We start from the raw sequence: 14354 nt of genomic DNA, 5'->3' as shown, positions 1-14354 counted from the left end.
ATGTGAGGCGGGTGTTTAGTTTTTGATAGCTGTGGTTCCCGGTCTGCAGGACGATGTGGTGATGGGAACTCTGACCGTCAGAGAAAACTTGACCTTCTCGGCGGCGCTGCGTCTCCCGTCGACCATCACTCAGCAGGAGAAAGACCAGAAGGTCACCAAGCTGATCCAGGAACTGGGACTGGGACGAGTGGCAGACTCCAAGGTGAGGAAGGAAAACTCAGAACATAGTCAACACTAAACGAATAGAAAGATCTGGCGCCATTAAAGAGTGGAGAACAAAAAGAATTGAACCAAAACTCAGAAGAGTACGGCCGAATCAATGGAGCTTCTTAGAAACTAAAATAGAGAATAAAATAGAAGAAATTAAGCGCAGGTACTAAAAACAAAGTAGAACAGGAAGGAGAAAGTAAACTGGATGTAATAAAGTAAAGAAGTTGTTCCCAAGCTTTTCAGGTTCTGGTCCAGAAAAAAACAACAACAAAGACCAGCGTCCCGAATATTGAGCAAAGGCCAAAAACTAATGGATATTAATAAGTCATAACAAACACATGGTAACTCAAAATGTATCCCTTAAAAGCTAACAAGTCCCAAAAAAACATTTATAACGAGCCCCCCACCAAAAAAACCCCTCCCTGATGAGCCTCAAAAATGAGAACGCTAATGTGAACAAAGCATCGCTTATGAGCCAAAGAACATCTTAACTGAACCCAAAAATGGTTATTAAGCCCCACAATAATTGCTAATAAGCTCAAAAACGGTGCTAATCAGTCCCAAAAAATACCCTGTAAGCCACAAAAGCATGTTTGAGTCCAGCTACCCTGCAGAGGAAACTCGTGTCAACCGCCCGTATCTATATGATCTCATTCTTTCAGTCTCTACCAGAGTTCATGACCAGAGGTGAGGGGAGGAACGTAGACCGACCAGTAAACAGAGAGCTTTGCCTTACAGCTCAGCTCCCTCTTCACCACAACGGACCAGCACAGAGTCCACAATACTGTAGATGCTGCATCAATCCATCTGTTAATCTCACGCTCCGTTCTTCACTTGTGAACAAAACCCTGAGATACTTGAACTCCTCCACTTGAGGCAGAACCTCGACCTGAAGAGAACAATCTGACTGAGGACCACGGCCTCAGATTTGGAGGTGCCGGTTCTCATCCCAGCTGCTTCACACTCGACTGCGAACCGCTCCAGTGAGAGCTGGAGATCACGGCACGAAGACGCCAACAGGACCACATCATCTGCAAAGAGCAGAGATGAAATCCTGAGGCCACCGAATCGGAAACCCTGGCTGCACCGAGAAATTCAGTCCATAAAAGTTCTGAACAGAATCGGTGACAACGGGCAGCCCTGGAGTCCAACTCCCACCCTGACGAGGTCAGACTTACTACTGGCAATGCAAACCAAAGTCTCGCACCGACCGTACAGGGACCGAACATTCCGTAGCAACAGGCCTCCAATCCCCTACTCACGTAGCACCCCCCACTGTGTACCTCGAGGAACACGGTCGAAAGCCTTCTCCAAGTCCACAAAACGCATAGACTGGACGGGGAAACTCCCATGACCCCTCGATGAACCTAGTGAAAGAGCTGATCCAGTGTTCCACAGCAAAGACAGAACCCACAGTGTTCATCCTGGATCTGAGGTTCAACCAACGATCTGACTCGCTTCTCCAGTACCCCTGAATAGACCTCACCAGGGAGGCTATGGACAGTTATGCCCCCAGTAATAATAATAATAATTAATAATAATTGGAGCATTGTGGCGTCCTTCCAGGTGGGCACTCAGCTGATTCGAGGGATCTCTGGTGGCGAGAGGAAGAGGACGAATATTGGCATGGAGCTGATCATCGACCCGCCCGTCCTCTTCCTGGACGAACCCACCACGGGACTCGACGCCAGCACCGCCAACTCTGTGCTGCTGCTGCTCAAGAGGTGAATTATGACCCGTTTCTACGGTCCATCTGCAGACATGTCTCTACAAGACACCACACAAGATCTAAGATCAAAACTCTCGTTTCATTTTTATATCGCAACAATGTTTTAGACGTCGCAGGTTTGAATTCATGTCAGCAGGAAGAGTTGTACCTGTTCAGGAGGATTTAACTTGAACTATGCAACAGGTGATCATCTCTAACGAACTGGAGTCATAAGATTTGAATCACGGATGTCAAAAAGTTACAAATCCAGCAACATTAGAATACAAATGTCCTGATCTATCGGATTATTCAATTCTTCATGTGAGAAACCAAGTTTTATTTTTAATTTCACTTCAAAAAGAGATTTTCTGACGATGAGAATTCATTGTAGGGACAATAAAACTTTATTTCAATATTTACTGTGCGAGTTATTAGAAATGTCAGATTAAAATAGGTTTGTGTATCTATATTTAGAAATATGGCCTTTAATTGCTTGTGATGGAGCAAAAACCCAAATGTACCAGTTTAAAACAAAGACGCACTGAACGCCCGGCCGACCAATAAATTGTCCTGAAAACAAAACAGTTATTTGACTGGCAGACGGATTATTCTTGTGTTATACCAGTTTATTGTCCTGCAGGTGGATTAATCGTTTTGCAGACTGAATAGTCTTCTGTCAGATTAACTGTCCTGCAGATCAGTTATTGTCCAGGAGCCCAAATTAATCATCCAGGGGAAAGTCCCGGACCCGTGGCAGCCGCCATCTTTGAGTCAAAACGTTCATTGAAACGGAGCTCGGCTATCGTATCCCGAAAACTGTCGCGTTCATCGATCTGCGAGCGCTTACACAGAACGGGGCTCGTGCTCGGGCGGCCGTGTCCGAGTGGTTAGAGGAGTCGTACTCCAGTGGGAGAGTTGGGGGTTCAATTCCACCAGCAGTCACATGCGGAAGTGTCCCCTGAACCCCTCATTGTCTCTGCTGTGTCCCATCAGTGTATGAAAGTGATCTAAAGCTCTGATGATTCTTGGTAAGGTGCTTTAGAAGTACAGTCCATTCACCAACCAGTCGTCCACCAGACGAACCAGTCGACCAGCAAACTGATGAATTTGCAGCTGAAAGTAAATGTCGACCTTCGGCTAACCTAGTTTTAAGCTGCGCTGCCTGTTCACAGATACTGGGTCAGTTTCAGAGGAACAATGTTAAAATTAGAAGTTCTTTCTGATTCTCTTCTTTGACCCAAAATAAAGTGGCTCAGAATTAAAAAAAAAAACGCTTGTAAGAATATTTTGGGATGTAGAATTCGTGAACGCCTCAAAGGACAAGTCGAGTTTTCAAGAGATGTTTCTTCTTCTTTCGGCTGCTCCTTCCTCAGGAGTCGCCACAGCGAACGAACTCGTTGGGGGTTAAGGGCCTTGCTCAAGGGCTCAGAGTGGAGCAAATGAGGGTGGAGGCAGGTGTGGGTCTGTATGGGGAGTTGAACCGGTGTCCTTCCGATCAGAGGCGCACCTTCTCTAGCCTCTGCACCACCGCTCCCCCAGTCGAGATTTCAACAAATTAAAACCTCTAAAATGAAATTAATAAATGTTCCTGAATAAATACTTGATACACAAAATAACCCATTTGGGGAAATGACGTTTGATTTTGAGCGTTTTAAACTGAACCAGTGTTTCTGTAGGATGTCGAACCACGGTCGCACCATCATCCTGTCCATCCACCAGCCCAGATACACCATCTACCGCCTGTTCGACAGCCTCACCCTGCTCGTCAACGGCAAACAGGTCTCCACAGCGGCCGTTTGTCAAAGTGGCTCATCAGAACCTGAATAAATAACGATGTATCTGCGCTTTCCAAACCCTTCAGGTTTACCACGGCCCGGCACAGAGGGCGCTGGACTATTTCTCTGACATCGGTAAGATCATGACTCAAATACTCAGAGCGATCTGGTGCAGCAGGACGTTCTGAACTCTGGGAGCTGCGTTGTTTCCCAGGATACACCTGCGAGGCTCACAACAACCCCGCTGACTTCTTCCTGGACGTCATCAACGGAGACTCAACCGCCCTCAGCAGCCTGCAGGGAGAAGGTGGGTGTGAACAACAAGAGGAGCTCGAAGTAATGCAAGTAAAAATGTTTAATTTATATTATGGGTTCATCATCATTCTCGACGTTGTCATGGATGAAATCAAAGGAAGAAGTCGAACAAAACTACTCGGACACATAAAATAAAAGAACCCTGAGCAGCAGCAGAGATTGTCCAACAATAAGGAACTGGAAAACAAATCCCACTCTAACCAGCAGGGCTCCAAGTATATTTACATCATTCCAGTTTAACGAACTCGGCACAAGATCCATTAAAAACCCGGACTCCGGCGTGGAGCGGCTGAGTGAACGTGGTCTGGACTCTGTGGAGGAGAGTCATGGTTCCAGAGACGCTGTAGAAGGACAGAACACCGGCCCTGTGGTCCAGGTACACCCCGACCCTGGAGGAGCCAGGACCAGAGACTGGAGTGTGGATGGAGTTGTTCCAAAGTCCATAACTGTGAGTTCCACAATGTAAGGCCCAGGATGTGTCATTAGATCCAAATCCACATTCACATGAACCTCCTGGTCTTCTCATGTCCTTGTAAGCGACTGCTACAAAAATCCCTTCCCCGCTCCACTCCACCTCCCAGTAACACCGCCCAGTCAGACTCTCTCTGCTCAGAACCTGCCACCATTCAGTGAACCTGTCTGGATGATCAGGATGAGACAGAAGTTCTTCCACTGATGTTGCTCTTCTGTTCTCCTCAGATAAAACCAGACGTCTGTGCGCTGAGTTTGGATCCAGAGTGATTCCTCTAGAATATTTCAGGAACTCATCTCTGCTCTTTGGTTCTGGTTCAGGCAGCAAAACGTCCACATCAGTGATTGCCAGTGAGATGTTTGTCCACGTGTCCCTCAGGACATCCTGGAGTTTGTCTCTGAGCTCCTCCACAGCTGCTGTGACGTCCTCAAAGTATCTCCGAGGATGAACCTTGATGCTGGATGAGTGTGGAGACTCACCCAGTGCTGACACCGACTGGTAGTTGTGGAGAAACTGGTTGTGGTCCTCTGTGTGTGAGAGCTGCTCCAGCTCGGCAACTTTCCTCTTCAGCTCAGTGATCTCCTGCTCCAGCTTCTCCTGAAGCTCCAAGACTCGACTCACTTCAGTTTCCTGCTGGGATCTGATCTGCTGCTTCACTTCAGAGCTTCTCTTCTGGACGAGACGGATCAGCTGAGTGAAGATCTTCTCACTGTCCTCCACTGTTTGATCAGCAGAGACATTGATGGCCTCCACCTCCTCCTGGAGCAGCTTCACATCTTTCTCTTGGTCCTGGATTCTCTGCTGGATTTGTTGTCGACTCGCCTCGAGCTCCTTCTGCTTCTCAGCTCTTTCTGCTGCAGCTGAGACGGTTTCATGTCCTTGATGTTCATCCATCAAGCAGAGATAACAGATTAACTTCTGATCAGTACGACAGAAGATCTTCATCACCTCATCATGAAGAGGGCAGATGTTCTCCTGGAGCTTCTTGGAGGGCTCCACCAGCTCAGGTCCAGCCGAAGCTCCTTGGAGTCCAGTCTTCTTCAGCTCCTCCACCAGCTCTGCTAACGTGATGTTCCTCACCAGGACAGGCCTCGGTATGAAGTCCTTCCTGCACTGAGGGCAGCTACAGAGTCTCCTCTGATCCTCTCCATCCCAGTGTTCTTTGATACATCTCAGACAGTAGCTGTGTCCACAGGGAATGGTCACCGGATCCTTCAGGAGATCCAAACAGATGGAACAGGAGAACTTTACAGGATCCATTTGGTTTTCTTGCTGCAACGTTTCACCTCTAAAGAACCGACAACCAGTCTAAATACGTTACACAAGAGGCCAAACCTGTTTTCTTTTCTTTCATTTTTACTTCCTGGAGTTGAGCCGTCAGATCTGTTAAAGGGAAAGAACCAGGAAGTAACCCGTCAGAGCGGATCTGTTAAAGACACAGGGCAGGTTTAAATCATATATTTGAATCTGCATTAGAGACTTTCTTCATTTTTCACCAGTGCTTGATTTGTAAACCAATGATGCTGGAATGCAAGTGTGTGTGTGTGTGTGTGTGTGTGTGTGTGTGTGTGTGGGGGGGGGGGTCTGGGTGTCTTCCAGGAAATTTTGAATAAAGTATATGCCATTTCCTGCAGTCTTGTGCATTTTAACGGATTGTTAAACATCTACGTTCACCTACATTTGTAAACACTTGATTCAATAACTATTTTAGAGAGCAACAAGAAGTAACCTGACCAACAGCTCTCCTTGTGTGAATAGAGCACGCTCCATTTCTCTCAAGTATCCTAACTGCCCCTCCCCCCACCACCTTGAACTGGGCAGCTGTCCCGATTGTTGGGCGTCCCTCACTTGACGGTTCTGAGCCTGACTCTTCTCCTCTGAATTCCCTGTCCTCATCAATGGTGTCCTCCTCAGCATGTGAAACCTCCAGGCTCCTCCTCCGGCTGTTCATGACGGCTGGCTGTGGGTTCCTGCCCGGGTATGACATCTTGGTTAGCTCGGCTCTCACCCACACCACTCCACATGCTCCATCACCACTGCCTCCATGTGCTTCAATTCTCCGTTGTTTGGTTGAACAATGAGAAGACTTTTAAAAATGAAAGTAAATTGGACTCTTTTCCACATTTTGATCGCTGTTATTTTGACAAATTGGTGCCGTTGTTTTGATACGTGATGTACGTAACATGATTACTATCAAACATTTCATATTTTTAATAAATAATTTAAAAAATATTAATGACCCACTTAAACTGTCAAACTGATTTGCAGTTTAGTTGTGCTGTTTAATTATATTTTTGTATTTTTAATTAGATTTCCCATGACTGAACTTTATGGGGCAGAGATTTTTTTAATAGTAGAAGTGGAAATGCTTACTTGAAGGAGCAGCTCTGATATGATGTTAGGAAGTACGTAAATGGCTGTTGTGTTTAAAATTAGTGTTTATGTAATTATTTTCAGTTTACATATCCAGTGTAGGTTTTATTTGTTCAAGGCAGTCAAATTTGTTCATAACTTTATTATTAGTGAGCCTGAGTGTTACCGGATCCACCCTGTCAAAATAAGAGCTCCTGGATCCTGTTCCAGCAGGATCCAGCTCAAATTAAGATCTGGTCTGGACTCTGTGGAGGAGAGCCCTGGTTTCAGAGATGCTGTAGAAAGACAGAACACCTGCTCTGTGGTCCAGGTACACTCTGGACTCTGGAGGGATCTGGGACTGGAGTGTGGACATTGTGGACAACTCGGCAGGGGCAGAAGTCCAGGGGTGCACGAGATTCATCCTGGGCTACTGAAGGTCCCATTTGTTGTTGGCTGTTCTTGATATACACCTGTTTAATGCAGTAGATGTCGAGGGCATTCCCTGTAAAATGTCAAGTCCTAAGTGGTCCTTCTTTGTGAAGGTAGGCTCCGACTCCAAATGGGTCACACTTCCCAGCATCTCTGGGAGAGTCTGTACCAAACTGTGGTCAGTTTCTGTGTTTACTTGACTTGGACAAGACTTACAACTGTCCCTTGTGGTGTCCTTGAAGGTTTTATTGGACCAGTTGGTCCCAGTACACAAAGAGTAGGAACTTGGTTTGAATCACCAAGTCCAACATGTTTCCACTGAATGTTGGACTCATCTGGGGAAGAACTGCTGGATGCAGCCACGGGCGGAGACGGCTTTAAAATGCATTTTTACTGTTTACAGACAATGTGCTTCTTCTGGCTTCATCAGGCAGACTCCAGCTGTAGATACATGTCCAGTTAAAGGCTTAAACTGAATATTAGCACAGCAAATAAAACTGTACGTTCCACAAATACAAGCAGTAAAAATGAGGTTCCTCCAGAAGTTTGGAATAAGATGTGTTCAGTCATTTGGGGGGAGGGTCTGGTGAACATATCTTTCAGATATCTCGCAAGGAACGTTTGTTGCACGGATGCTTCAGGACAAATCTAGGATGAATAAAATATAATTCCAGTTCCTTTAGAAATGCCTGTACCTCCTAAAGACCTGGAAAGTAAACCTGAGGTTCAGTTTCATGGGAATCTACAGAAGTCGATCAACTGAATCTTGGCCTCAGTTTGTGTTTTCAGAGCAACGATAATTTCCAGACCTGCACTGAGACTTGTTTTCTTCTTCTGCGAGCAGATTCAGCTCAGGACTTGGATTCTGTGACAAAGTCTAGAAGGGGAATCGAGGACAAACTGGTGGAAGAGTACAGAAGTTGTCAATACTTCAAACAAACAAAAGAGGAGCTGGGTAGGTACCATGTTGAATAGATGCACCGTTAACATCCAGTGAGCCACAAAAACCCTGAGAGATAAAACGTTTATGAAGAGACGACAAACACGTTCAAAAGTTTTGATGTTAACTTCTTTCACCTTTTTGTTTCTTAGAAAGAATCGTTGAGGGAAAGCAGACGACCAAGTTTTCTCCTTCCAGAACCATCACCTACAACACTGGTTTCCTGACCCAGTTCAGATGGGTTCTCAAGAGGACGTTCCGCAACCTCATCCTCAACCCTCAGACCTCCATCGCCCAGGTAGAAGCACGGTTAACCTCGTCTGTTTCTCCTTTAAACAAACTTTAACCTGCGGCGTTCATGGGTTGAGCTTTTCATTTTTTATTCTTTTATCAGGGAAGTTATTACCGTACTTTCTGCCGCTTCAGTTCAAAAATGTCTAATAAAGTGGAAATAATCATAAATAAGTCGCGTCTATTACGCGTCACCACTGACGACCTGGAAACGTGCACCGGTGTTGTGCCAAAAATCAAATGGTTGCCAAATGGCGGCTGCGGGAGTGTGCACGGGAGGACTTTAACAAGAATTTAACAAGATTAACACTTAAAAACAATTATTTGTCTGCTCGACATTATAGTAAAGGTGTGTCCCAGTTGAACTTTTCCTTAATAAATGCACTTTACTGGTCAAATCAGCTGCGTTTCACCGGGGCGGCGCGGTGAAACGCAGCTCCAGGAGTTCCGGAGCGACATGAAGGTGGCTTGGTATGGCAAGCCAAGTGTCTCATTAATAGCCACTTTTACCTATTAATGAGACTGTTGGCTTGCCGTATCGGTCAAGTGCCCTCTGGTGGATGAAAATGGTAGTGTTCAATATTTTCAGTCAGAATGAACGAAATCGTCAGATCCGTCAAAAACTGTTATAAATATGGAAGAAAAACATAAATTAGTCGCGTTGGACTTTAAGTCGCAGGACTTTCTAATTTATGCAAAAAGATGTGACTTATAGTCTGGAAAGCGCGGTACTTTAAAATGTTTCCGTATTTCTCAGAAGCCGTTTCGTTGACTGGTTCCCTCTGGGTTTGTGTTTCTGTGCTCAGGTGGTCGTGACGATCTTCCTCGCTCTGATTGTCGGAGCCCTTTTCTTTGAAATCAAAGAGGATGAGAACGGCATTCAGAACAGGTAGTGCACCGGACAGTTTCAGGCCCAGTCGTCTGGATTGATGACCACGTTCAACCCTTTGAGCTGCGCCACATCGTGCGCTCGTGTTCTGAGACACCTGGGGTGGTTTCGCTGTGGTGCTGGTGGCACCAGTTACTGATCGCTGTTGTCATAATGGAACCGTCCGGTTTGTTGTTTTCAGGCTCGGTTGTCTCTTCTTCATCGTTACGAATCAGTGTTTCGGCTCGTTGTCGGCTGCAGAACTCTTCATCACTGAGAGGAAGCTCTTCACGTAGGTCTGACACAAGAACACACCTGAAATCTGAAATTTACCGATCACCAAATCAGACCACTGTAAGAGGTCAAAGGTCAAGTTAGTTTGGGCCTACTGTAAGAACCGCCCCCTGAACCTTGAGTGCTCACCATCTGCTCAGAGATGATGGACCTTTTCTTCTGCAGTCATGAATACATCAGCGGTTACTACAGAGTGTCCGTCTACTTCCTGTGCAAGATCCTGTCTGACATCATCACGCTGAGGACCATCCCTGCCATCATCTTCTCCTGCGTCGCCTACTTCATGATCGGTGGGTAAAATGCAGTTTAATTCTAAATAATTCAGTTTGTTGTAGCTTGATATTTCGTAACAGGATTATTTTGGGGTTTAGTCACAAGCGAGGGAAGAAAAGGACGTGGGAACAGATGGATCGGCGCAGCTTCCTCAATCTTCTCTGTGCCGGTCCGTTGAGGTGAAGAGGGAGCCGAGCTGCAAGGAGAAGCTCTCTGTTTATGTTCCTACCCTCACCTTCGTTTAGGGGGAGTGGTGGTGAAGAGGTTAGAGAAGGTGGGCCTGTGAATGGAAGGTCGCCGGTTTCCTAGATGGAAGTTCTCAGCTCCTCTCAGAGGGCTGTGGTAGCTCGGTGTCTGTGGTTGCGTCAGGAAGAACATCCAGCGTAAAAACGATCAAGTCTTCGTGCGAGTTAATTCACTGGAGAAGAAAAAATAAATTCTGTACCTGATGAACGGATTTGATGTTTTTCCTGCAGGTCTGAAGTTCACGGTAGAGGCCTTCTTCACCTTCATGTTCACCGTGGCTCTGGTGGCCTACACAGCCACCTCCATGGTCATGGCCATCTCAGCCGACCAGACGGTGGTGGCCATCGCCAACATCTACATGACCATCTCCTTCGTCTTCATGATGGTAGGTCAACACAAGGTGCAGAGCTGCCAGTGGAAAAACAAGCAGCTGAAGCTTTTCCACCAACTTCAGTTCTTTCCCCACATTGAACTTCACAGAAACTAAAGAAAACTATTTTCATCTTAAGACTCCGTATGGAGAATTCTGTTGTACAAATGTTTTATCACGTTTTATTTAAAGGAGCTCGGACAATAAGACGAGCAGATAAATATCTCACCAACTCGTCTTTCTTCTGCAGATCTTTGCAGGCCTGCTGGTGAACGTTTCCTCCATCGTCAGCTGGCTCAGCTGGTTAAAATTCTTCAGCATACCCAGATATGGGTTAAGCGTAAGTACAAAACTGTGGAATTCAGATTTTTAAAAGCTGTACATCATTCAAGCTGATTGTTATGCTTTTTTTAGGCTTTGCAGATTAACGAGTTCACGGGGCTGAACTTCTGTTCAGGGCTGAACGGCACCATCATCCCTCCAGTTATCTCGTAAGAAACACAAAACACAAGTTCTCATAAATGTCTGGAAGGATTCGGTTCTGGATCTCTGGTACTCCCCTTGACTGGTTCAAATCTTACCTCTCTGGTCGTACTCGGTTCATACAACTTCAATATTTACGTTCTCAGTCTTCCCTTATTTCTACTGGTGTGCCCCAAGGTTCTGTCCTTGGGTCCCTCCTCTTCATTACTTGCCTTCTTCCTCCAAGTCATATTTTCCATGAATCTGGCATCCTTTTTCACTGGTTCAGAGATGACACCCATGTCTACTTGTCTACCAACCTAATTACATGTTCCCACCCTCCACCCTCACTGATTGTCTCAGTGAGCTCAAAATGCTTTTCCTACAATTTTCTCGCATTGAACTGTGATAAAACCGAACTCATCCTTGTACCAACAGCACTCTTTCCAAATATGAACGCTCTCTCCTCCCACTTATCTCAGTGATTTAACCCTCCCCTCAAGTCGAGTCTGGGCGTCATCCTCAGCAGCTCGTTTTACTTCACGTCCCAGATCAATGATGCCACTCGGTCGGATTATTTCCACCGTCCCGTCCTTCTCTCATCCTTCATTCCAAGCCATGACACCCCCAGATTGATTGTAATTCTCTTATTCTTCTCAATTCTTTTTGGCCTCCCCATTAAATCCCTTCATAAGTTACAGATGGTTCAGAACTCTGCTGCTCGTGTCACGACCCAAACCTCCTGTGTCACTCCTGTCCTGCAGCGTCACTGGCTACAGGTGAAATTTCACATCGTCATAATTCTTCTTTACACTTTTAAAGACATCCACGGTCTCGTCCCTCCATATTTATCTGACCTTCTGGAGATCTCCATCCCCTCCCGCACCATCAGATCTGCCTCCTCCCTCCACGTCTCTGTACCTTCTGCCCGCCTCACCACCACGAGGAGCTTTCAGCCGCTCTGCTCGACTCTGGACCTCACGAGCTTCTGAACTATGAAACATCACCTCTCACGGTTCAAAACTAATTCTCAGGATTAGCTGTCCATCTTAATTTACTCAGGTGTACTTTCTATTTTAATGTTTATTTTCTGCTCTTTGGTGGATTTTAGCTGTACCTTGTCCTTGAGTGTCTGACAATAGCTTTTTAAATAAAATGCATTATTTTGTTACTTTCAGGATCAACCTGATTCAAGATGGCAGCCACAGCTGATCAATCTTAAACACAGAGATAACTCAGTTTTACACTGAGCTGAAATTTGAAACGGACCCTCGTGGTCCGCTCCCTGGTTCTGGCTCAGATAACAGATGTCTGATCTTGCGTCCAGGTGCACGGGGGAGGCGTACCTGGAGAAGCAGGGCATCGATTACTCCACCTGGGGTCTGTGGCAGAACCACCTGGCTCTGATCATCATGATCTTCTGCTTCCTCTCCATCGCGTACCTCAAACTGCGCTTCATCAAGAAGTTCACCTGAAATCCTCGAACTCTGCAGCCGAAGTTCATCTTTTTACAGATTAAATGTTTTATTTAACAGCTGATCCACGATGAGTCGATTCAACAGGAAGCTGTTTGTAAAATTACATTTATAACAAATCACTTGTTCACTCCTCATTAACACACTGCATTAATAATTCGAACAGATTTCAGTGTTTGCACTTTATTGTATCATCCTTTTATATTTAAAATGTTTTTTTGTATAAAATAAAACAATGATTTTGTGTTCTGAATGTTTTCATCCTAAAAACAAAACTCTAATTTCTCAAGATTATGTTGTTAAAAGTTACTCATTAATTGTTAGAACAACAAAAATTAAGATAATTTAAAGCAAAAAACCTATTTCAAAAACATTTTTCTAATGTTCGGCTGCTTGGAAAGAAAAAAGGTTTGGATTAAGACTTTTGCACACCTTTAATGGTAAAATGGCGTCCTCAGGTGGTCAGAAGTGGTTTCACAATATGAAACCATGTTTGGCATCACTTCTGCAATCTCAAAATAAAACCTCTTGTTCTTCATCATGAGGTCACAGGTGGGCGATAATGTAATCACCCTCGTCATTTCTTTGTTAGCAAAATATCATGAACTAGGAGTTAGATTTGAGGGAAATGTGTCAAATCAATAAATTACTTTTGGAGTCAACCCCATTCAAGATGGCCGCCACAGCTAATGGACCTAGCAGGTTAAACCTCCATTGGTTTTACAGACGAGCTAAAGTTTAGTGTGGAAGTAGCCGAAAGAATGGAGGAAAAGAAACGATGCCAAGTAAAAGTTACTCTGTTGATGACTCGTTTGTAAAAGTACTCGAACAAAAGTAAAAAGTATAAAATTGACCCTGAATTACTTACAGACTCTACTGCGACGCACAAATACGTTGTTCCTGAAATGAGATCAAATTAGTTAAAGTCTCATCATTTTATTTACAATGATAAAATAAAACGCATCTTCGAGGAATGAGACTTCATCGCATTAAGATTTACAGAAAGAGTAAATGTTTTACCTCCGTTAACCACACGCCTCTCAGTTCCACACTCCGGACCCGTCGGTTCTGATAATCCACCCGACGTGTGTTCACGGGCCGCACAGCTCAAGACGTTTGAAATAGAGGCCGAGCTTCGAGTTCTGGAGGAACGGGTTCAAGCTCAAAGAGCCAACTGGAAAACGCAACGCGGTGCAGATCCTGTAAATACCAGTGAAATTTAAAACGTGTATGCAACTTTTATGATGCACTGCTGATAACTTGATGTAGCATTATAGATTACCGGACATTATAGATTACCGGATTAAGACGCCTTCTCCTTTCTTCTTCCACTTGGAACTCAAACTGCTGCATGGTTTCACGCGACGCTGCAACGCCGCCTTGTGCTCTCCTGCTTTGTCTTTCTCGCTGCGCGCAGCCGTTGCGGCCGCCGTCACTGCCGGGACAGTCTAACGTTCCGTCTCTTGATTAGAATGAGCACCATGAAAAACACGACCTCGACGTTCTCCACCGCTGGAAAATTACATCATCGGCGCGTCAACGAGAGCTCCTGTGACGTAGACTGCAGCGTGAGGGGTTCCCTGGGAGCGCTGCGTCTCGTGGCGTTTCCCCTACCTCAGAAATTATTGCGATAAACATTAATATTGTTTGAAATTTGACAATAACTAGTAATTATTGTCAAATTTAAGAAGAAATGTTGGTTAATTTGTTTTGCATGTAGTACCTTTTTTGACCACAGGATGGCAGTATAAGACTGTTTGAACCAAAGGATGGATAGTGAGGGAGCGAGCAGTGTGTCTCTTTAAGAAAAATGGGAGGGAGGCCCCTTGACGTGACATGGGCTGTCTCTCCTTCCTTTATTCGGTTCTAAA

General features: G+C 45.2%; 2 protein-coding genes across 2 annotated transcripts in view; one reads left to right on the top strand and one right to left on the bottom strand.

Moving 5' to 3' along the window:
- abcg2a (ATP-binding cassette, sub-family G (WHITE), member 2a) overlaps positions 1-12497 on the top strand; it is a 16612-nt gene extending 4115 nt beyond the window's left edge. The window contains exons 2-15 of the mRNA XM_037682256.1: positions 50-202; positions 1777-1934; positions 3595-3697; positions 3780-3828; positions 3908-4000; positions 8109-8219; positions 8357-8502; positions 9302-9384; positions 9566-9655; positions 9823-9947; positions 10407-10561; positions 10797-10886; positions 10961-11037; positions 12336-12497. Of these exons, the coding sequence (XP_037538184.1) occupies positions 50-202; positions 1777-1934; positions 3595-3697; positions 3780-3828; positions 3908-4000; positions 8109-8219; positions 8357-8502; positions 9302-9384; positions 9566-9655; positions 9823-9947; positions 10407-10561; positions 10797-10886; positions 10961-11037; positions 12336-12483 (1581 nt within the window). The 3' untranslated portion in view covers positions 12484-12497. The remainder of the gene's footprint in view (positions 1-49; positions 203-1776; positions 1935-3594; positions 3698-3779; positions 3829-3907; positions 4001-8108; positions 8220-8356; positions 8503-9301; positions 9385-9565; positions 9656-9822; positions 9948-10406; positions 10562-10796; positions 10887-10960; positions 11038-12335) is intronic.
- On the bottom strand, positions 4235-5752 carry LOC119410411 (tripartite motif-containing protein 16-like). Its single transcript, XM_037677326.1, has one exon. The coding sequence runs from the start codon at positions 5738-5740 to the stop codon at positions 4235-4237; it is 1506 nt and encodes a 501-aa protein (XP_037533254.1). The 5' UTR covers positions 5741-5752.
- Positions 12498-14354: the final 1857 nt, after the last annotated feature.

Source organism: Nematolebias whitei, chromosome 1, assembly GCF_014905685.2.
Source record: "Nematolebias whitei isolate Nwh7 chromosome 1, NemWhi1, whole genome shotgun sequence".
In the NCBI taxonomy this organism is placed as follows: Eukaryota; Metazoa; Chordata; class Actinopteri; order Cyprinodontiformes; family Rivulidae; genus Nematolebias; species Nematolebias whitei.
The sequence above is the reverse complement of the archived record's forward strand: the minus strand, read 5'-3'. Positions and strand labels throughout refer to the sequence as shown.